General features: G+C 34.9%; 7 protein-coding genes and 1 non-coding gene across 8 annotated transcripts; 4 read left to right on the top strand and 4 right to left on the bottom strand.

The window, feature by feature from the left end:
- The first annotated feature begins 296 nt into the window (after positions 1-296).
- Positions 297-1802, top strand: LOC110225040 (F-box/LRR-repeat/kelch-repeat protein At1g09650). The gene is given in 3 exon segments (XM_021013627.1): positions 297-300; positions 1110-1471; positions 1473-1802. Coding segments are annotated over 3 exon segments (696 nt in total).
- Positions 1803-2726: 924 nt separating this feature from the next.
- On the bottom strand, positions 2727-4659 carry LOC9326002 (probable sugar phosphate/phosphate translocator At1g12500). Its single transcript, XM_002892646.2, has 2 exons — positions 3799-4659; positions 2727-3447 (listed from the first exon to the last, which is right to left on the bottom strand). The coding sequence occupies exons 1-2, from the start codon at positions 4459-4461 to the stop codon at positions 3034-3036; spliced, it is 1077 nt and encodes a 358-aa protein (XP_002892692.1). The 5' UTR covers positions 4462-4659; the 3' UTR covers positions 2727-3033.
- A 2442-nt stretch (positions 4660-7101) lies between these two features.
- TRNAV-AAC lies at positions 7102-7175 on the bottom strand. The gene has a single exon. It is a non-coding gene; the product is annotated as a tRNA-Val (tRNA).
- Positions 7176-7265: 90 nt separating this feature from the next.
- LOC9328755 (copper chaperone for superoxide dismutase, chloroplastic/cytosolic) lies at positions 7266-9256 on the bottom strand. Its single transcript, XM_002892647.2, has 7 exons — positions 9184-9256; positions 8813-9083; positions 8689-8715; positions 8511-8583; positions 8285-8419; positions 7791-8014; positions 7266-7698 (listed from the first exon to the last, which is right to left on the bottom strand). The coding sequence occupies exons 2-7, from the start codon at positions 9041-9043 to the stop codon at positions 7432-7434; spliced, it is 957 nt and encodes a 318-aa protein (XP_002892693.1). The 5' UTR covers positions 9044-9083; positions 9184-9256; the 3' UTR covers positions 7266-7431.
- On the bottom strand, positions 9114-10880 carry LOC9328756. Its single transcript, XM_002892648.2, has 3 exons — positions 10726-10880; positions 9661-9776; positions 9114-9558 (listed from the first exon to the last, which is right to left on the bottom strand). Exons 1-3 carry the CDS (start codon positions 10831-10833, stop codon positions 9237-9239), a joined length of 546 nt encoding a protein of 181 aa, XP_002892694.1. The 5' UTR covers positions 10834-10880; the 3' UTR covers positions 9114-9236.
- Positions 10881-13927: 3047 nt separating this feature from the next.
- LOC9328757 (transcription factor bHLH55) lies at positions 13928-15421 on the top strand. Its single transcript, XM_021013687.1, is given in 5 exon segments — positions 13928-14471; positions 14674-14847; positions 14849-14977; positions 14979-15050; positions 15165-15421. Coding segments are annotated over 5 exon segments (783 nt in total). The 5' UTR covers positions 13928-14147; the 3' UTR covers positions 15249-15421.
- A 245-nt stretch (positions 15422-15666) lies between these two features.
- Positions 15667-17103, top strand: LOC9326003 (glyoxylate/hydroxypyruvate reductase HPR3). The gene is made up of 2 exons (XM_021014259.1): positions 15667-16203; positions 16447-17103. Exons 1-2 carry the CDS (start codon positions 15749-15751, stop codon positions 16958-16960), a joined length of 969 nt encoding a protein of 322 aa, XP_020869918.1. The 5' UTR covers positions 15667-15748; the 3' UTR covers positions 16961-17103.
- Positions 17104-17785: 682 nt separating this feature from the next.
- LOC9326004 (expansin-A7) lies at positions 17786-19272 on the top strand. The gene is made up of 3 exons (XM_002889895.2): positions 17786-18197; positions 18342-18654; positions 18751-19272. Exons 1-3 carry the CDS (start codon positions 18035-18037, stop codon positions 19061-19063), a joined length of 789 nt encoding a protein of 262 aa, XP_002889941.1. The 5' UTR covers positions 17786-18034; the 3' UTR covers positions 19064-19272.
- The last annotated feature ends 567 nt before the right edge of the window (positions 19273-19839 follow it).

Below are 19839 nucleotides of genomic sequence, written 5' to 3' on the forward strand. Positions count from 1 at the left end.
TTCAACTGCAATTCTGCAGACCAAAGTCAAAATGCAATTTGCTCTTCTGTCTACATTCATTATCAACTTTGAAATTATAATATATTTTTTACCTTTCACGTGACATTCAGGTCGGATCTAATTTATTTACCCTGCAACACTAGTAAAAATCTAACATATTATACACACACACAATTATGTAACGTCATCTACATGTGTGTCTACAACTCGCACACACATTTTGGGATAAAATTCGAATTATGATATGAGGGTGACACATTTACAAACAAGTAGACTACATATATGATTCAATAGTAATGGGTATAATTGATTACGATACACTAATATATCAACTATATATATATATATATATATATATATATATATATATATATTATAACATTTTGGAAAAAGGGGTCGAAAGATTGGAGCAACCAAACATATGTGAAGAAGTAAGAATGGCATATGTTCTTCTTCTTTCTAAGAGATATTTCCATGAATTTGGTCCCAAAATGCTTTACTTTTCCCTTTATCCAAACAAAACACTTTGAATCAATGAACACAAAATAATACAAAAGTGATATAATAAATCAACTATAGCCTCGCATGGGTTAAGAGTCATAGGGCCAAAAGACAAACTCACATAAGCTGTCATTTTCTTCACAACTTGTTGAAGAAAATTTTGGTATTTTTAGTCATACAAACTCACATAAGCCCATGAGATTATCATGAAGAAAAATGATGGGAGAAAGAAGCTACTGATCGTCAATTCGTCATACCTTAAGCTTAAGAGCCTTTGAGTTTGTGTCTGAATATGCATCTGAGCACCTGGTACAAAAATGTGTGAAGCCAATAAGATCAGACCAATTCTTCACAGTGGTTTAGAAGTCAAAATTTATTCGTCACATACAATAGTCCACGTGACTTGAAAATTGCATCGCATGAATCTCCTAGAGTTGCAAAGTTGATTCTTATTTAGCGTTCATGGCTTTGTTTCAACATTATTGGAACTTGGAAGCAACAACAAGAAACCAGGCTCAAAAGAAAAATATAATATTATTAAGACCAAAATCTAATGTGTATATATATATACGTAATACGTAGGCAGATATAGTGGTGGGTCTCACTAGATGGTACCGCCCTCTTCCTCTCTGCCAATTTCGACGAGCTTGATATTGGATTCGGTAAAGACAAAATCACGGGCACATACAAGCCCGTTTGGTTATACAGTTCTTTAGAAATTGGCCTTGAAAACGCGAGGTTTTCGACTTTAACTACATGCGAGGTTTTCGACTTTAACACCGACGCTTGGAGGTATGTTTCTCCAGCCGCTCCCTATCGGGTTTTTGGTAACTCCAAACCTATTTGTATAGATGGGTCGCTTCATTGGTTCAATGACTGCGAGGAAACCAAAATTCTATCGTTCGATCTGCACACCGAAACGTTTCAAGTGGTCTCTAAAGCTCCCTTTACAAATGTAAACGCTTTTGATCATTGTCATGTGCAATCTCGACAACCGCTTCTGCGTTTCCAAGATGAACTGGCTGATATGGTCATTCAATTCAGGCAACAAGACATGGCACAAAATGTGTTCCATTAATCTGGATGTAACTTCTTATTGGTTTGGTAATCACATAGCTGCGGTCATGCCACTAGCACTTTTTGATGGGAAGAAGAAGAAGAAGAAGTTGTTGTTTTACTGTCGTAAGCGAAGTCGAACACTGATGTTACGTGATCCCGAAACCGAATCATATCATGTTACTTTCAATCTCTATTTCATAAATCTGATTATTGTCAATGCAATGGTGCAAGACAAACTATAAAAACATTACAAGAAAAAAAAAAGATACAATCTTATTTCCTTAATTAAGCTCCCTACTTTTTCACTTTTGTTATATTGAATTAGTGAGAAACAAAATAATACAAAAGTGATAAACTGATAATAAATCAACTAATAGGCTCGTATGTATTGGACCAAAAGACAAACTCACATAAGCTGTCATTATCTTTCTCCTCTTATTTTATTTTAACACCTTTTTCAGACAAACAAATTTAATTATAAATTCTTGAAGAAAATTTGGTTTTCCAACCAACACGTTAGATTTATTTTTATATATATACAATTATGAGAATGAGACCACAACAACTTAGATTGGTGTACATATATCAAATGAAGCATGTAAGTGTTACCACCTTAAAAGGTTAACTAGCTAAATTGGAACAAAAACCTTGACAAGTAAGTCTAATGATAAACTTAACCTACATTAGCTAAAACATCATCATCTTATCAAACCCATTTAATACTGCTTAAATTTTGGATGTTAGGTTGGTTCAGGTGATTATAGCTTGATTACTCAATTATAGTAAACAATTAAAAATGTGTGTATGCCTAACACTTTTGTTTTGTAACAAAGAACAATATCTTATGCTAGACTCAATGGGTTTTAGATCAAAATAATAATTCCAAATCATTATAAGAATACAAGATCCAGAACAATATATTACAAGTGAAATAATGAGAAAGTTGACAAAAAAGAGAAGAGCAAGCTGCAAGTTGCTAGGAAAACAAAAAACAAGAAGAAAGAATGTGTAAATTTAACCCACCAGATGAAAATGCGATTTTGCCTAACAGAAAAACACTCAAATCCAGGAGTGGAAAGAAATTGATTATTTTTAACTTTTTCCCACACTATGTTTCGATAAATTTGGTAAGACAAACTATAAAAGATAACAGTACAAGAAAGAAAAAGAAAAAACAATTAAAAGTATGGAAAATAAAATAAAGATACAATCTTATTTCCTTTAATATGCTCCCTACTTTTTCACTTTTGTTACATAAATATATATCCCCACTTTTTTTTTTTCATTTCATAGTTTTTCCCCAATCTCAACCATTTACAATTAAATTGATTTGCCCCCTCTCAAACGAACCAAACCGGTTCAAAACAATAGCAGAGTTCCAAAGAATCAAGAAACTAAACCGAAAAAATAAAAAGTAAAAATTTAAAATTACTTCACCGGTTTAAATCCAATTATCTTTCTTTCGCTCACTTTTCACTTCTGGTTAAGCAATTTGGATCTCTTCCTAGCTTCGCTATAGAGAACCACACCCATAATCGTCACACCGAATCCGGCAATTCCCATCACCGTCACCGGATTCCTAAATATAAGAACCGAAACTCCGGCAGCCACCGCGGCTTTTCCGTTCCCCAAAACCTGCAATGTGAGAGCACTTGTATGCTTTGTCACCAAGAAATTCGTCAAATTCACTAAATATGCCACTGTCGCATTCCCGGCTAGCAAGAAGATGATCAATGGATCCGTCCTCGCCTTTTCGATTAAAACTCTTAATACATTTCCTTCAATGTATAACGTAAATGGTAGTAAGATACAAGCCGCCATTGGAGCCATGTAGAGCAAAAGATTCATCGAATGTAGCTTCTCCGATTCCGACGTCAGAATTATACCCTACAAAATCCGGTTCAACGAAACCAATAAAAAACCGGATTCAAACAACAACTCCTCCGGATTAAAGTGAGATCCAATCTAGACTCAGACGCAATTCGATCATACCGATCGATTGAAATGTGAATAACCTGTTTAAATGCTATAGATTGAAACTCAGACAGAGACTGAACCAAACCGGACTCAATTCAGTTCTAAGAATAAACCGGTCTAAATTTCTTCAGATTTGTTATAATTAAACTGAATTCGGACATATTTAAGAGAGATGTTTTGTAATAAAATCGAAATTCGAACACAATTTCGGATTCTATTGGTACTAAACCGGAAATTTGAAGAAACCAAACCGATTTATACCTGGACGACGGATTTGAGAGCTCTACCGGCGGTGGAAGCGACACAGATGAGGAAACCAAAAAGATGAAAAGAAGGTTCAGAATTAGAAGCAAGAACGATGCCGGAGACAACCGGAAGAAGAGCTAAGTAAACTTCAGTGGACTCTGTTTTACAGGTGATGAGAAAAGAGAACACGGCGGTGAAGAACGGCGTGGTGGCTCCAATAGCTTGATTAAAAGAAACAGGGATATAACGTAGCGAAGTGTTGCCGCAGACGACGGAGAGACAAAAGATCGCTGATAAAGAGAGGATCTTTAGAAACTGACGGCGAGATAAGATGTGCTGACGTGGCACGATTCCGGCGACGTTGATTACGGCGGAGCTATAAGCGGCGCAGGATAACATGTGTGTCATGGTGAGGAAGATTGGGTAACGGAAACCGTAGTAGAAGAGAAGGTATTTGTTTAAGAGGAGGACCCCTATGTTTGAGCCAAACCAGGCGGCGATTATCGCCGCCGTGAGGATTGTTGGAGATACGGTAGGGAAAGAGAGGAAGAAGGGTTTGAGGGGTGAAGAAGCGGAGGAGTGTGGAGGTGTTCCGGGGATGTCTACAATGGTTGGTGTGGCGGCGTCGAATCTAGGATTGCTCATCCGCCGTGTTGTCCATGATTGAGCTTCAACCATTTTTCAGTTAGGGGTAAAATGGGAATAATAATAAGTTTTTCTTCACTCTTTCTTTTTCTAGAGAGAGAGAGAGAGAGAAAGTGTGAGTTTTATCTTTTTTGGTGAGGTTTGAGATCTGAGAGTGAGGGAAAGAAGAAGAAGAAGGAAGATGATGAAGCGGACGGTGGAGATTTAGATTTAGTTGTAAAGGTTTAGAGTGATATTAGCCGTTGGATCTTATAGTTGGAGGGAATTGTTTTGTTTAAAATAAAAGAAAAATAAATAAAAAGACAAATCTAAGAAAATTAATTTTAAGATTCGAAGTCTTGTGTTCGGAGACGAAGCATGAGTCAGAAGTGTCGGTAGTAGGTCCACATTTGAGATCCGACGGAAGCAATAATCCTGTATGACGCAGCCTAATTAGTGGAGTTATTTTATAACCCCACTCACTAATTATTTAGCCTCTCTTTTCAAGTTTTGTTTTTAAATAATTGTCTCTTAAATCTTAATACAATATTAGCAATTATTTATTGTTGAAAATACACTAGCCTGATTAACATATACATTCTAGAACACACCAAAATTATAAAAGTCTAAACTAACAAAGATGGATAAGCCACATTTCTATATGGTTAATTGGTCACATCAAAACAAATGCGTCGGTATTGACTAGGATCTAGACTCTTTTTTGGGGTTGATTATGTATGTTTAGATTTTAAAGATGCATTTGAAACTATTTATGTTTGACTATAGAGCGTAGTACTCCCTCTGTTTCTAGAAAATTGATTTTCTAGAGATTTCACATTTCTTAAGAAATAATCATTATTTAATTATTTACTTTTATTAAATATTTTTTAATAAACTATGAACCAATAGTAATCTGAAACAGTTAATCATTCATTACGCCTTGAAATCTACGATTTACTAAAATCAATTAATTAAAAATAAAAAAAAATCTAGAAAATCAATCTTTGTGGAACAAACTCAAAACACTAAAACATCAAACTTCAAGGAACGGAGGGAGTACATTTTAATAAAGGTTGTCACAAATACCAAAATCTAATCAGATCTGTGAAGTAAATTACGCGATTTTCTCTTTTGCATCAGCATTAATCACGCATTGTGTTTATCATGGAAATGACTAACTCTGTGATCTAAATATGTATGTATAGTATAGTATTAATAGATTTGTCATGTCATGTGCACAAGATTTCTTCTAGTTTATCTAATTACTAGTTAGTCATTAAAAGTTCAATACCAATTATGGTAACAAAATAGATTATAAAAGGGATATATATTATTCCAGAAAAGGGGACTTGGCCAATAGGATGCAATATTCTTCGCAAAATTAAATGCTACTTTCTGCAAAAATATTTTCTTTATCGCATTCTATAGATTAAATTGTTATTTACACATTCATTACTTGACATTTTGCCCACTGATCATGCATGTGATTGCTAATAAGTAATATCTAAGGTAATAGACTAATAGTAATAATTTTGTAAGGTGACTTTTGTGAATTCGACGAATATATCCTTCATGCGAAAGGAAAACAAAATAACATGGTGGAGAATAAATTTGACTAGAGCCATATTAATGAATTACAAAAAGAGAAACTGTTCGTTGACAAAAAAAAAAAAAAATTGTCCCACACTGAAAAGGAATCCAAATATGAAAGATGCAACACATAAATCATCATTTTTTAATTTATTTTTTTTGGTTGTTTACGATATGATCTGAAGTTATATGTCCAATTTTAAGACGTGCATCTATCAATAAAACCCTCTTGTCGATATCAAATTGGTCCATACCCATTTTATTATGGCATGTAAATGTTTTATGTGTAGATGAGATCTCAAAATACACACATCTACTATATATATCAACAATTGATATGTAGACATAAATAACCAAGGTATATAATACTTAAATACGAGTGTGTGTGATAGGTAAGAGCTATCTTAACTTAGAAGGACCAGCAAACTTTGTCCGTCTCTTTGCATTCCCTAAATAATGAAATGTCCCCTTTTGTAAATTGCCTTGAGACAAAATCCAATGAATGATGATAAATGATTGCAGCACGACACTTAGTTAGAAAACTTTAGAATGATGGATGGATGTCTACGTATATATACTTATGATATCAAATCTAACTAGCTAATCCTTTTAGTTATGTAGTAGTTAGACTAAATAAATAAGTGTGTGTGGACCTTCATATCCAAAAAAGTATGTATTGACTCAGTAATAAAAACCACAGAAATTATACAAAAATGTTTAAAGTTTGATGTTTCTGACTAAACATTACTATTAAATTTTAGTACAACAAAGCAATCAATTTTTTATGTAAGAACAAAAAACCTAGTATATAATAATTCATCTCTGACAATGTGAGATTTTATTATTTAAGAGTAGTTTATAGCAGCACATCAAATTTTACATGTTCTTGGAATTCAAAATTCTATATGATTTAAAAACTTGTTACGTTTACCAGAATAGATTATGTAGGGGAGACTATTGTAGGAACCATTTGTTTCCATGTGCGACCCAATTTTAGTGGGCCAAAAACAGTGGAACTAAAGCTAGTTGCTGATAGGGCCCTGACAACGAAACATTATCTAAAACATTTGGTCAATATATTACCAAAAGCATATACTAATCAAATGGCTTCGCCCGGGTTCGAACCGGAGACCTTCAGTGTGTTAGACTGACGTGATAACCAACTACACCACGAAACCTTTTGATAATAGCCCGATGCACACACTATATATACTCCGATGCACACACTATATATACTCTTCTCAAATTCACTATATACTCTGATCAAATTCTAAATGGAAGCTCAACATTTGTTACACAATTGACACTACACAGAGTTATGGTACAATACAAAAAGCTTGTGTTGTTTCAATACAAACCTCGAGTTTTGATACAAAGCAAGTTCACAATGGCTACAAAGCGTAACGTTTTATTAAATTTATGATTGTTTTGTTATTATACCTTACTGGTCACGAAATCGCTGTTTGTTGCTTCCCATATGACAGTACCATCACAAGAACAAAGCTTCTTGTAGTTTTCTCCAACTCCTGCGCTTCTAGCTATCACAGCAGCGGTCAATCCGGGGCCTGACTTATTATCCGCGGTGTTGTACACCACGACGGCTCGCCCGATAAGATCCGCAACCTTGAGTTTCTCTTTCTTTCCCGTATAAAAGGCCTCTCCGTTTTTGTCTGCCTCTAGTGTTCCCAGGTCTCCCAATGGCTGACATAAGAAAAAAGGAAAACCGAAATGGTTCTGAGTTTTTTTGAGGATTATGATGATATCTTCGTGTTTTTAGAGTGAGTTTGACCGACCTCTGTGTTGGTATTATCTTGCAATGGATTGTACAAGTTCCCTGTGCTGGCTGCTCCGTTTGTGAGATCTCCATACTCGTTAATACACCAGCTGTGGATTCCGGGTGACAAACCGGTGAAGTTGGCTTCGATTCTTGCAAGTTCCATACTGACCTGAGCAAATCTGACCACCCCGAATATGTCAGGGCCTTTGAATTCCGCTACTGCAGCTGAGACTAAGAAATCTGCCAACACGTAACAAAGTAAACTGTAAAAGTAATGAATGAGAAAAGAGCTTATTGATGAAATTGAGTTAGTATATCCCCCAATTCGATACTGTCTAATGAATCAGAATTGGACAAAGTAAAGGCAGTGTATCAAAGAGTGATTCAAAGGTCAAAAATTTGTTGAATTTGAGAATTAAACCTCACATAAACCCAATCCGACTGCTCCTACATGTTCTATGAATCTTCTTTCTTTTAACTATCAAAACCAAAGCAGAAGAGATATCTAACCTTGAGGAACACCTTGCCCAATTAATCGAGCCTTTCGACCGGTTTGCTCCAAAGCTTGGGTCATAGCCTTAACAGGGGAAGATCCAAGTATCCTCACAACTTGGTTGGACAAATCCACCTCCACGTTTTCAATCCCTTACAAGATCAAATTCCAATTACACATGATAAAGCAACAACAAGAGTAAATGATAACCAAACAGAACACAAAATAAAGCTCTCCTAGTACCTTCAATGGTTTCTAATTTGTTCTTCACGGCATTAACACAACCCTCACATTTCATATCAACCATAAACTCAGTCTGGAACACACAACATAAGTTCTCAGTAGCTCAAATCCAAAATAGTTGTATAAATCGATCAAGATGTAAGATTACAAAATCCAAATAGAAAAGAGAAAGACTTACAAGGAGCTGAGGCATGACACGATCCTCCTGCAAACCAAATTCAGCTACTTAAAGACTAAATCATCTAATTAGGAAAGCGAAAAAGCTAAGGGTAACTCAAAAGTTTAAAGCTTTAAACCAAAACCTGAGGGAGATTACGATCAGAAGTGAGAACGGTCGTCATCGGAGTGCTAGCGAAGCTTCGTGTAAGTCCCAAGCGACGTGGAGATGATCGGGAGAGGAAGGAGAAATTGAGAGATTGAGATTTGGGGTTGGTAAAGGAAGAAGAAGAAGAGAAGGCGATTGCGATGGGAATCGCAGACGCAGCGGCTACGACGGCTGAAGTCGTTGCCACTGACCTGAGAATTGATGCCATTTTCTTGCTTCTTCAACTTTTGCGGCTTTTTATTTCCGACCTTTCAAAATAAATCGGTTAATGTAAATAATTAACGTTTTTAAACACCTAACTTGTGAAGTAGAGTAATTGTTGTTATTACAAACAGTTAGTGTTATTACCTTAAACGCAATTAAATGTTTCAGGGAGTTTTATTGATACATCAAAAACATTTTTAGCCAAAACCAGGAGGGAGTTCAGGATCTTCTTCATTATCATCACTACATGCTTCTCCTTTGTTATCTTCTACAACTCTTTGAACCAGCTCTTGCTTCTGTTTACTCGCTGGACTGGTTTTGGAATCAGCTCTTGTTTCTGGGAATGGTGTTGGGATCTTATGTTCCACTTTTCTAGCAGATGTTCCACATTTCTCGCCTCCCGGGTTAGATAATGTGGCGTAGACGGATTGCACGGTTTCTCTGATTTCATTCTTCATCCCGTCCTCTGATCTTATTATCCCCCACAATCCATCTGAGAGCTGGCTTAGCATCTTGCTCCTACAGGCAAAAAACCAAAAATTTCAGCAACGGTTGTGCCATAGCCAGTTACAACAACAAGAGTGGGTCTGTGAATAGAGGGAAAACTCTTTCTTAACTTACCCGACTTCTTCGAATATCGCATCAGAAAGTTGCCTGGTTTTCATATTTTGAGCACCCTGTCGTTTCAAAGCTGTTGACTCCTTGACAATTGCTATCATGTTGTTCCGTAATTCCTCCTGCAATCCAGTGACCCACTTTAATAGTCAGAACACAATGGCAAACACAGGCAGTCCAGAAGAACAAAGCTTTATATGGTTATCAAACACTGTTAAAAGAACAGTCCTCGTTGCCTCACATTAACTTCTCCGGCTGAGAAGTCAACTTCACTCTTATCTAAAAATTCTACCAAGTTGCGGAAATGACAATACTCACTGGATGGCTAAGTATAAAGACTCCTCAAAGACAATGAACAATATATCAGCTATAAGTAACCTGACTAACCAATTCACAATAAGTAATACTGAAACTCTGAATCAGCTATAGCTGTGATCTAACAGACTAACACCATTAAGAGAACTCTCTCCTCTAGGATCTGATTCAGCTAAGAAAAACTTAAGGCAGTTTGGTAAGCTCTCCAAATCATCAATGGTTTACTTACACTTATCCCAAAATCAAGATCAATGACCAAACTTTCCCTATCTTAAACGACTGGTATTGTTAGGAATCACACATTAACATAAATTTTCCCTGAGACCAAGCACAGACTTATCTTTGCTTACAACTACTTACCATATCACTCTGTGACAACAACACAAACAGTAAAAACGAAACAAAAGATGGAATTTTCCGATTGAGATCCGAGTAGCTGCCGAGTAAAGTACCTAAAACCACAAATTAAGGACTGATTGGGCTCAGTCTATATGAACCAAAAGAGCAAACTTTGCAACAAACATTCAAAAAGTTTGACTAATTCTCAATCGAATTCGCTATTACTCAAAGTCAAACTAACTAAAGATTCCAATTTGATGTTTTGAAACAATCAAAATCGACTGAATCATTATCACTGCTCCTAAAGCCACGAATGTACTGGGAATCGAGAGACTATTAAACCCTAATTAGAGGATCAAGGAAAGAAGAACACACGATGCAATGAGAAGACAACGGAGAAAGAGAAAGAGGGTTTACGTTATCTTTGAGGCGGCGTATGATTTTAAGACGAAGGCGATCAAAATCTCCGTCGTCCTTAAGCTTCTCTACAACTTCCTCTTTGCTTATCTTCCTCGCCATACCCATCTCTCACTCTTCCTTCCTTCCTCTGGAGTTCCAATTTTTTTCCTTTTATTTTGTTGCAAAATTGGTTATAATAAAATTATTATTATTTTTTGGGCTAAAAATAATAATAATTTTAGGCAGTAGTTTGGTTGCATCTACGAATAGTGCTATTTTATTTTCGTAATCTTATTCTTAACTTAATTGTTAGGGCTTTATGATGGATCATAGATCCACATCCACAAATGTAAAACAAATCTATCCTCCAGTTGAATCAACCATATTTGAACAGTTAACTAGCTAGCTACTTTACACTATTCATAGATCATTAATCATTTATAGCTAGATTATCATTGAGAAACTTGTGATTAACGAATTTTCTAATATCAACTCTTTAAATCTTTATACTTGGCTTGAAAACTGTTGTGGTTAGTTACTTAGACCATGTACATTGGTGATTTTTTCTTGGTATCATTAACCCAAAAACAATTTTTTAATAGACCAAACCATGTAATTGGGCCTGATACTTGTCTGATGAGTATCACTCCACTGATATTTGTGATACTCAGTATCGTGTGATGTGGCAGAATGTCATTGGACCGTGAATGTTTTTTTTTTGTTTTTTTTTAAAATAAAGTCTCTGAATGGCTTTGTTTGATCATGGCCGTTAATATCTCTGAACGGCTTCGATCGTAGGGCTCTGCAATCAACTATCTCAAACAATAATGACGAGAACTCCAATAACAAGATCAGAAATACCACAAACACGGACAAACAACATCTTTGAACAAACATCTACAAACATCTCAAACAATATCTCTGAACGATTTTGATCGTAGGGCTTTTCAATCTTTTACTATTTATATATAGAATAAATTACGGATTTTGTCCTTTTTCATAAGGGCATTTGTGGATTTTGCCTTTTTTTGAATAGTTTATGCATATTGCCCTTTTTCATGCTCCAAAAATATGATTTAACATGTGTTTCACTCGTTATGTTTGGGTTTAGTCGGTTCCATTTGTTCTTAGGGTTTAGTATTTGGTATAAAGTACGTATTTTTGGAAAAAAAAATACTAAATACGTACATTTTTAAGTGTTAAAAAAGGGCAAAATCCGTAAACTATTCAAAAAAGGGCATTTTCGTAAGTTTTTCCCAAAAAAGGGCATTTTAAACAATAATCCCTTTATATATAAGATAGACAAAATAATTACAAGTTCAATGAGTTTCTGCAATTACCTGCTTCGACCACAAGATATGTTTTGCTTAAGTATATTCTACGTTTTTATGGATTGTAATATTATCTTTTGTAATCTTATGTTTTTATATATTTTTATTTTCGATTTTGCAAATAAGTTTTTTTTTAATTTATGATACTGATACCAGTCTCACCACTGGAAACAGATTTATTATCAGTATCATAAAAAAACTCAAACAATAAACAAACATTAAAACTAATACTAAAAAATTGTTTATAATACTCTATGAATATCAACTATGTGCATGCTCTTAGTTAGTATGAAGATATACTATATATATATAATATATATATATGGGTTACAAGTAACCGGACTGTATATTTTGATGACTCTCAACATTGCATGATCTTTTTTTTTGATAAAAACATTTCATGATGTCATACAACGTACGTATTCTTCATTATCTTTTTGGTAGCTCTTATCTTATGGTTCATGCGTTTATATAAATTAGATAATGTTGAACTTGTAAGACACAAAAAAAGCTAAAGAGAGACAAAAAAACGAATAAATTACGGATTTTGTCCTTTTTCATAAGGGCATTTGTGGATTTGTCCTTTTTTGAATAGTTTATGCATTTTGTCCTTTTTCATGCTCCAAAAATATGATTTAACATGCGTTTCACTCGTTATGTTTGGGTTTAGTCGGTTCCATTTGTTCTTAGGGTTTAGTATTTGGTATAAAGTACGTATTTTTGGAAAAAAAAATCCTAAATACGTACATTTTTAAGTGTTAAAAAAAAGGTAAAATCCGTAAACTATTCAAAAAAAGGCATTTTCATAAGTTTTTTCCAAAAAAGGGCATTTTAAACAATAATCCCCAAAAAAAACTCTGCAAATTCTCTTGAAAGGACATTTAAATGATAAGAAGTGATTGTTTTTTAATTCGTGATTTTACATATCTATATGACTATACTCTAACGGCTAATTTTTATGACCAAATCCCATCTCTAAACACGAATACCAAATTAAACTAAATGTTCTGCCGTTCTGGTATAAATTTTTAACCAACAACGATCAGTTTTGCTACGTGCTCATTAGTAGATTGGGTCTTTGTCCACGAAAAAGTATGATCGATGTTACGAATCGTTTATTTAGATGCCATGCAATAGCATGTCCAGAGGAAAAAAAACACAATAAAACATATCGTATATTCTTAGTCCTATGTTAATATAAATAATCATTTAACTTTTCGCATGAAATTGACATAAATCTTAAATACTAACTTTTCGTCGACCGAAATAATATAAAATATAGGTCCATGATTATATGTTTCTAGGCGGCCTAAGAATTAAATAATGTATTTCGGCATCTTTGGTAAACTAGAAATGACAAGACTTTCTTTATAATACAAGTTCATATATAACGTGAAAAATATTATGAACTATACAAGAAGTATTATTTTTAGATTGGATGATTTTCATTTTTTTCTAAATCATTTTGTAGATTTTCAATACAATTACTATTAGACTATTAGTAGAAAGTGTTTTGTGTAAGAAAATGACGTATGCATTGTTAAGAACTAGTCATCGTCCCTTTTAATTTTTCTGTGGGAACTTTAAAAAAATCAGTATTTACATAACATAGGAGTAGTAAATAAGAAATTGACTATAACTATTTGGCTGAATTAATTGAAAGTTAAAAATCATTTATTAATTCAATTAGAACATACTGTCGGATGAAACAAAAGATGTTTGTGAATAAAGCACATTTTAAATTTAATTAACTGTTCCTTACGTAACTATATTATAACTGATAGCCACTAAATGTACAGCTCAAGTTAAATCGTTTAAAATGCTTATGTCCTTCGAAATAAAATATCGGTGATTTTAACGCTGTTTTTCTTTGAGGTCAAAAAAGTTTCTTTTCAAAGAGTAAGTTGAAAAAATGGTCATAAGAAACAATAAATCTTGGATGGTATAAAATGACTAACAACATTGCCATCGAAAATCTGCATAAATAAATAAAAAAGAACTCGTTTGCCCAAAAAAAAAAAAAGAACTCAAAGCACCCAAAGATCCTCTTATTACCAAAAAAACTCCCACAGCCACCAACAAGAAAATAAAAAAGGCATATATCACCCTATGGATTTTCCAGATTCTTCATTGTTCACACCAGATTTTGCTTATGAAAAGGATTTAGATTTCTCTACTTTGATCACTCCTTCAACGCATATATCATTCCAAGAACCTTATCCATGTAATCCGGTCATTCGTTGTGCTGGGATTGAAAACGATGGAAGACAAAAAGCCTGTGAGACGACCATGGTGACAAGCGAAATCAGGGAAGGAGACGATGAGCCGAAGAACAAGAGAGCTAAACATAAAGAGCTTGAGAGACAAAGAAGGCAAGAAATCACGTCTCTATTCAAGAATTTAAGATATTTATTGCCATCTCAATACACTAAGGTAAGTACATTTTACTATTCTTACTTATCTTCTTTATTAAATCCATATACAAAAAAAAAAAATCTTATATAAATTCTGTCTCAAATCCACTAGATTTAACTTTGGTTTGAAGTATAATATTATATCGAAAATCCAATTAAAGTTTTTATATCGAAAATCCATGAATTAGACTAATCACGGTAATAAATAATTGCATAAATAGGGTAAACGTTCTTCGGCAGATCACGTTCTAGAAGCTGTGAACTACATCAAAGACTTACAGAAGAAGATCAAAGAGGTCAGCAAAAAAAGAGATAGAATCAAGAGATCTATTACTCATCCATCTTCAACAGGAGAATGTTCAATAATATCATTAACATCATCAACTTGTTCTTGTACATGTTGGAGACACACACATTGCTGTTGTGGTTAGGCCTTGTTTGATCGGACTAGAGATCGTAGTAAGTTGTTGTTACAGACACGAATCTTGTCTCTCAAGTGTTCTTCAACTTCTGGCAGAAGAGCAATTAATGCTTTAATGTTGTTAGTTGCATCTCAACTAGGTTGTACCAAAGAATAGTACACACCATTGTTTCTGAGGTAATTATCTATAATCTATTTTCACTGATTTATGAGGAAAGATTGGGTTAATATATATTTTATGTGGTGAGAGATAAATATTAATATTTTGGGAAAGTTTTTAAAATTGTGTAGGTCGAGGAGGGAATAGAGGTTTATTACTCAGAGCTTCAAGAAAACATAATCAAAATGGGAACCACATACGTAGTCATGTTATAAGTTCTAAGATCTGGATCCTCAACCATTCCACCACCACAAGCATGTTTTGTTTTTGTTTGTTAGAAGTTTGTATTGTTTTTGATGTGAATGTTGTTTGAATTGTTGAATAATTAAATTCTTGTATGAATAATTTGTTTGATGCAAATTTTTGTGAAATGACAGTTTTCTAACTATTTTGTACTAATAATTAAAAAATTATTATGTAACAAAATAGCTCACATACATTGATTTTTTTTTTGTTACTGTATAAATATTTCTGAAATAAATTCATTCATTTTAAATTATCGATAAAAAAAAAAAAAAGACAAAACTATGTTGATAAAAAGCTGTCAAATGAATTTAATAATTTAATTTCTCTATTTGCTTAAATAATCTTTCAAACAAATATGATCATTAAGCTAAAATATTTATTGTTTTTTACATAATTATTGGAAAAAGATAATTAAAGATGTAAAGAGTGGCTAGAGTCCTCCTCTCTCCCAGTCTCCGATCAAGAATCAATGACGGAATCTTCAGATCCTCCGCTTGTTCTCATTCACCGACCACCGTCTCTAACTTTCATGGACGAGACTCTGAGTCGTGAATTCCGGACTCTCATCACCGACACTTCATCGGAATCACTCCCGAGTTTCCTCTCCCGTCACGCCTCCTCAGCCAGAGCCTTCGTTGTCGTCGGCAGACTTCCGGTAACCGAAGAACTCCTATCTCATCTCCCTTCTCTCCAGATACTCGTCTGCACTAGCGTCGGCATCGATCACATCGATCTCGCCGCATGCAAGCGTCGCGATCTCGTTATCACGAACGCTGGCAACGCGTTTTCCGATGACGTTGCGGATTGTGCCGTCGGTTTGCTTTTAAGTGTTCTCCGTCGTATTCCTGCCGCCGATCGTTACGTCCGGTCTGGTAATTGGGCGAAATTTGGGGATTTTCAATTAGGGTCCAAGGTTTGTTCGAAATCAAACTCTCAATTTCGAATTCTGATCTATAACTGTAGTGAGATTCGATGAGAGTTAGGGAAATGTTTTGCTTAGTGATCTTTAAAAGCGTGTTTTTTGGATTCTGAGAAAAGTTAAGTGTTAAGTGTTTCTGGTTGTCTACATATGATTCATGGAGCAATCTTCATGAAAGCTAGCTTGTTTGAGTTTGATCAGGAGAAAGATGACAACTTTAGTGTGTGTGGATCTTGCTATGTGTTGGTGAAAGTCTTTGTGGTTGTTACAGGTAAGATTGGATCCTTTGTTGCCAAAAGACTTGAATCCTTTGGCTGTATCATCTCTTACAACTCAAGAAGTCAGAAACAGAGTAGTTCATACCGATATTACCCCGACATTCTCTCTTTAGCAGCCGACAACGATGTCCTCGTCCTCTGCTGCTCTCTGACAGATGAAACGCACCACATTGTGAATAGAGAAGTGATGGAGTCGCTTGGTAAGGATGGGGTTATAGTCAATGTGGGACGAGGAGGTTTGATTGATGAGAAGGAGATGGTGAAGTGTTTGGTTGAAGGTGTGATTGGTGGTGCCGGTTTAGATGTGTTTGAGAACGAACCGGCAGTTCCTGAGGAGTTGTTTGGTTTGGACAATGTTGTGTTGTCTCCACATTTAGCTGTGGCTACCTCAGGGTCTTTGGACAATGTTGCAGAGATCGGTTTAGCTAACTTGAGGGCGTTTTTCTCAAACCGGCCTTTGCTTTCCCCGGTTCAATTGGATTGAGAGAGCGTCCGGTTTAATCATCAATCTATTGTTTGTTAATCAATAATCTAAAAAGAAAGTGTATTGAATATTTGAATGTACGTACCTTGCAAAATATACTCTTTGGCTTTACTGCTTGAGTAAATTACTGTTTTCATCTTTTACTAGCTACTACTACCCCTACATTCTCCCACGTTGTAGATATGACTAATTTCGTCGAATATATTTAGTCGGAACATTACAATTGGTAAAATAATCAGAATGTTTACAATAACCTTTTGGTTCTAATGATATTTGTAATAATCAAATCTATTGTTTATGAATCAATAATTCAAAAATAAACTGTGTTTTGTATACTGTTAAACATTATACAAAACACAGTTTCACATATTAGTTTTTCTTTAAACTGACATTGATTTCCATTCTATAACCAATAATTTCATACAGAAACTTAAACTAATTAATGATACATGTAGAAGAGTCGGATAATTTTGTCATTCGAACAGAATCGACCAACCATAATCGAAATTGTATAACATATTTTGTCAATAGAAATTGTATAACTTAAACTTTAGTCTTACGGAATAAATCATTCAAGTACTAAAACATCACAAATTGCATTTTATGTTGCCTATTTCTATTTACAGAAAGAAATAGTTGACAAACGCAATACAAAAATCAATGTCTGCTGTTCAATTAAACTAATCATTGTATATAAATAAACGCACGTATAGAGATTGGATAGAGTCGGTACACGAACCGCCTATAGAACCTGCTCGCACGTCAACTTATACTATATTCAAAAACCTCGCTTAAACAACAATTGACCTGTTTTTTTCCTTCTAAATTTTATTATTTCTATTGCAAATATTCAATGAAATGAAACAAATCCCAATCAGTACGGACAAAAGTCTCCAATAAAAAAGGAATTAGAAAAAGGATATATAGTGATCCTCACGTAGCCACCACTACTGTCGTTGAAAAGCCCCTCTATATAAGATTGTCTCAAATTCGATTACTTCATCAACAAACAAACAAACAAAACACAAACCCTAAGAAAAGTCATCGAAAATTAAGGAAAACGAGAAATAAACGATGGGTCCAGTCTCAAGTTCTTGGAGTTTCAACAAATTCTTCGCTATAGTTTGCGTTGTTTTCGCCATATCCGGTGAGTTCGTCGCCGGATACTATCGACCAGGCCCATGGAGATATGCTCACGCCACTTTCTACGGTGATGAGACCGGTAGTGAAACCATGGGTACGTAAAAAATCTCATCTCACGTCTCTTTCATATACGTAATACGTACCATGCATGAAGTCTGTCCAACGTTTTCGAATATCTCGCACGGTTAACAAAAAATGTTTTAACTTAGTAACTTTACATTTATATATATGTGTGTAGGTGGTGCATGTGGGTACGGAAACCTTTTTAACAGCGGCTACGGACTGTCCACGGCGGCGCTAAGCACGACATTGTTCAAAGATGGTTACGGATGTGGCCAATGTTTTCAAATAACATGTTCGAAATCACCTCATTGTTACTACGGAAAATCAACCGTTGTCACAGCCACCAATCTTTGCCCTCCTAATTGGTACCAAGACTCCAACAATGGTGGTTGGTGCAATCCTCCTAGAACCCATTTCGATATGGCTAAACCGGCTTTCATGAAACTCGCTAACTGGAAGGCCGGTATCATCCCAGTTGCCTACCGAAGGTATATATATATCGTTTTGTACGACACTTAGTTATTCAACCTCATATATTATTCTAAAACTATATATATAACTAATATATGTTATTGATCATATAGAGTGCCATGCCAAAGGAGTGGAGGTATGAGGTTTCAATTCCAAGGTAATTCTTATTGGCTTCTCGTCTTCGTCATGAACGTTGGTGGCGCCGGAGACATCAAGAGCATGGCCGTGAAAGGTAGCCGCACAAATTGGATAAGTATGAGCCATAACTGGGGAGCCTCTTACCAAGCTTTTTCCTCTCTTTACGGTCAATCTCTCTCTTTCCGGGTCACTTCATACACCACCGGTGAAACCGTCTATGCTTGGAACGTTGCTCCGGCTAACTGGAACGCCGGTATGACTTACAAGAGCACCGCCAATTTCCGTTGAAATTTCGCTTTTGACCTAACAAAAACTCAAACGGAGTTTTCTTATTTCTTTTTTCAAAAGAGTTTCGGTGGCCTTTTTTGTTGTGGTGGCCCGGCTTTATGTTATGCATCTACATGTATGTATAATGTATGTATCTAATTGTGATATAACTCTTCTTATAAAAATCATGAAGTCAACACTTCTTGATCAAGAGAATTTTCGTTTTGTTATTTGTAAATTTTCTACCAATAAATCGCTTGCTTTTTTGTCTTTTAGGTTTTTTCTATTTAACACATAAAAAACGTTGTTCTTTACGCCACTTGCCTTGACAGATATATGTCCGTATGGAATAATAATTTAAATTTAATTTCAATGTTTTGCCTCAAGTTTAAACACAATCTCGATATCCCCTTCTATTCAGCAAAAATTACCATAAATCCATGACTTGTTTCGTCCCGTTTCACTTAGTTTGATCTGTTTTAGACTTCAAGTCATTCAAAAGCTCTGTTTTTTTTGTTTTGCTTCTGATCTAAACATTTGCTATGCCCTGAGATTCTCACTAGGATCATGGATTCATGGCTCATTATTGTCTGAATCTGGGTTTAATGGCTATACTTGGGGTTTTAATCATGGTTCTTGATTTGACGACTATTAGTTCAGTGTTTCAGATTGGTTCTGTCACTTCTGTGATATCAAGGTTATGGCTCGTTTTTGGTGGAAACCTGGATTTAAGCATGGTTCTTGATATTATAGGTAGATGAATTGCTTAAAGTTTATGAAAACGTATGCTCAATGAG

Source organism: Arabidopsis lyrata (assembly GCF_000004255.2).
Source record: "Arabidopsis lyrata subsp. lyrata unplaced genomic scaffold ARALYscaffold_1, whole genome shotgun sequence".
NCBI lineage: Eukaryota > Viridiplantae > Streptophyta > Magnoliopsida > Brassicales > Brassicaceae > Arabidopsis > Arabidopsis lyrata.

Excerpts from the sequence above, each read along its gene's own strand:
- LOC9326002 (XM_002892646.2), bottom strand. The coding sequence starts at position 4,461 with ATGGTTGAAGCTCAATCATGGACAACACGGCGGATGAGCAATCCTAGA. Across the intron at positions 3,448-3,798 it reads CTCTCAAATCCGTCGTCCAG|GGTATAATTCTGACGTCGGA; the intron begins GTATAAATCGGT and ends CGGATTTTGTAG.
- LOC9328755 (XM_002892647.2), bottom strand. The coding sequence starts at position 9,043 with ATGGCATCAATTCTCAGGTCAGTGGCAACGACTTCAGCCGTCGTAGCC. Across the intron at positions 8,716-8,812 it reads CTGATCGTAATCTCCCTCAG|GAGGATCGTGTCATGCCTCA; the intron begins GTTTTGGTTTAA and ends TTTGGTTTGCAG. Across the intron at positions 7,699-7,790 it reads AAGATAATACCAACACAGAG|CCATTGGGAGACCTGGGAAC; the intron begins GTCGGTCAAACT and ends TTCTTATGTCAG.
- LOC9328756 (XM_002892648.2), bottom strand. The coding sequence starts at position 10,833 with ATGGGTATGGCGAGGAAGATAAGCAAAGAGGAAGTTGTAGAGAAGCTT. Across the intron at positions 9,777-10,725 it reads TACGCCGCCTCAAAGATAAC|GAGGAATTACGGAACAACAT; the intron begins GTAAACCCTCTT and ends ACTGGATTGCAG. Across the intron at positions 9,559-9,660 it reads GCGATATTCGAAGAAGTCGG|GAGCAAGATGCTAAGCCAGC; the intron begins GTAAGTTAAGAA and ends TTTTGCCTGTAG.
- LOC9326003 (XM_021014259.1), top strand. The coding sequence starts at position 15,749 with ATGACGGAATCTTCAGATCCTCCGCTTGTTCTCATTCACCGACCACCG. Across the intron at positions 16,204-16,446 it reads GGGTCCAAGGTTTGTTCGAA|GAAAGTCTTTGTGGTTGTTA; the intron begins ATCAAACTCTCA and ends CTATGTGTTGGT.
- LOC9326004 (XM_002889895.2), top strand. The coding sequence starts at position 18,035 with ATGGGTCCAGTCTCAAGTTCTTGGAGTTTCAACAAATTCTTCGCTATA. Across the intron at positions 18,198-18,341 it reads GACCGGTAGTGAAACCATGG|GTGGTGCATGTGGGTACGGA; the intron begins GTACGTAAAAAA and ends ATATGTGTGTAG. Across the intron at positions 18,655-18,750 it reads ATCCCAGTTGCCTACCGAAG|AGTGCCATGCCAAAGGAGTG; the intron begins GTATATATATAT and ends TTGATCATATAG.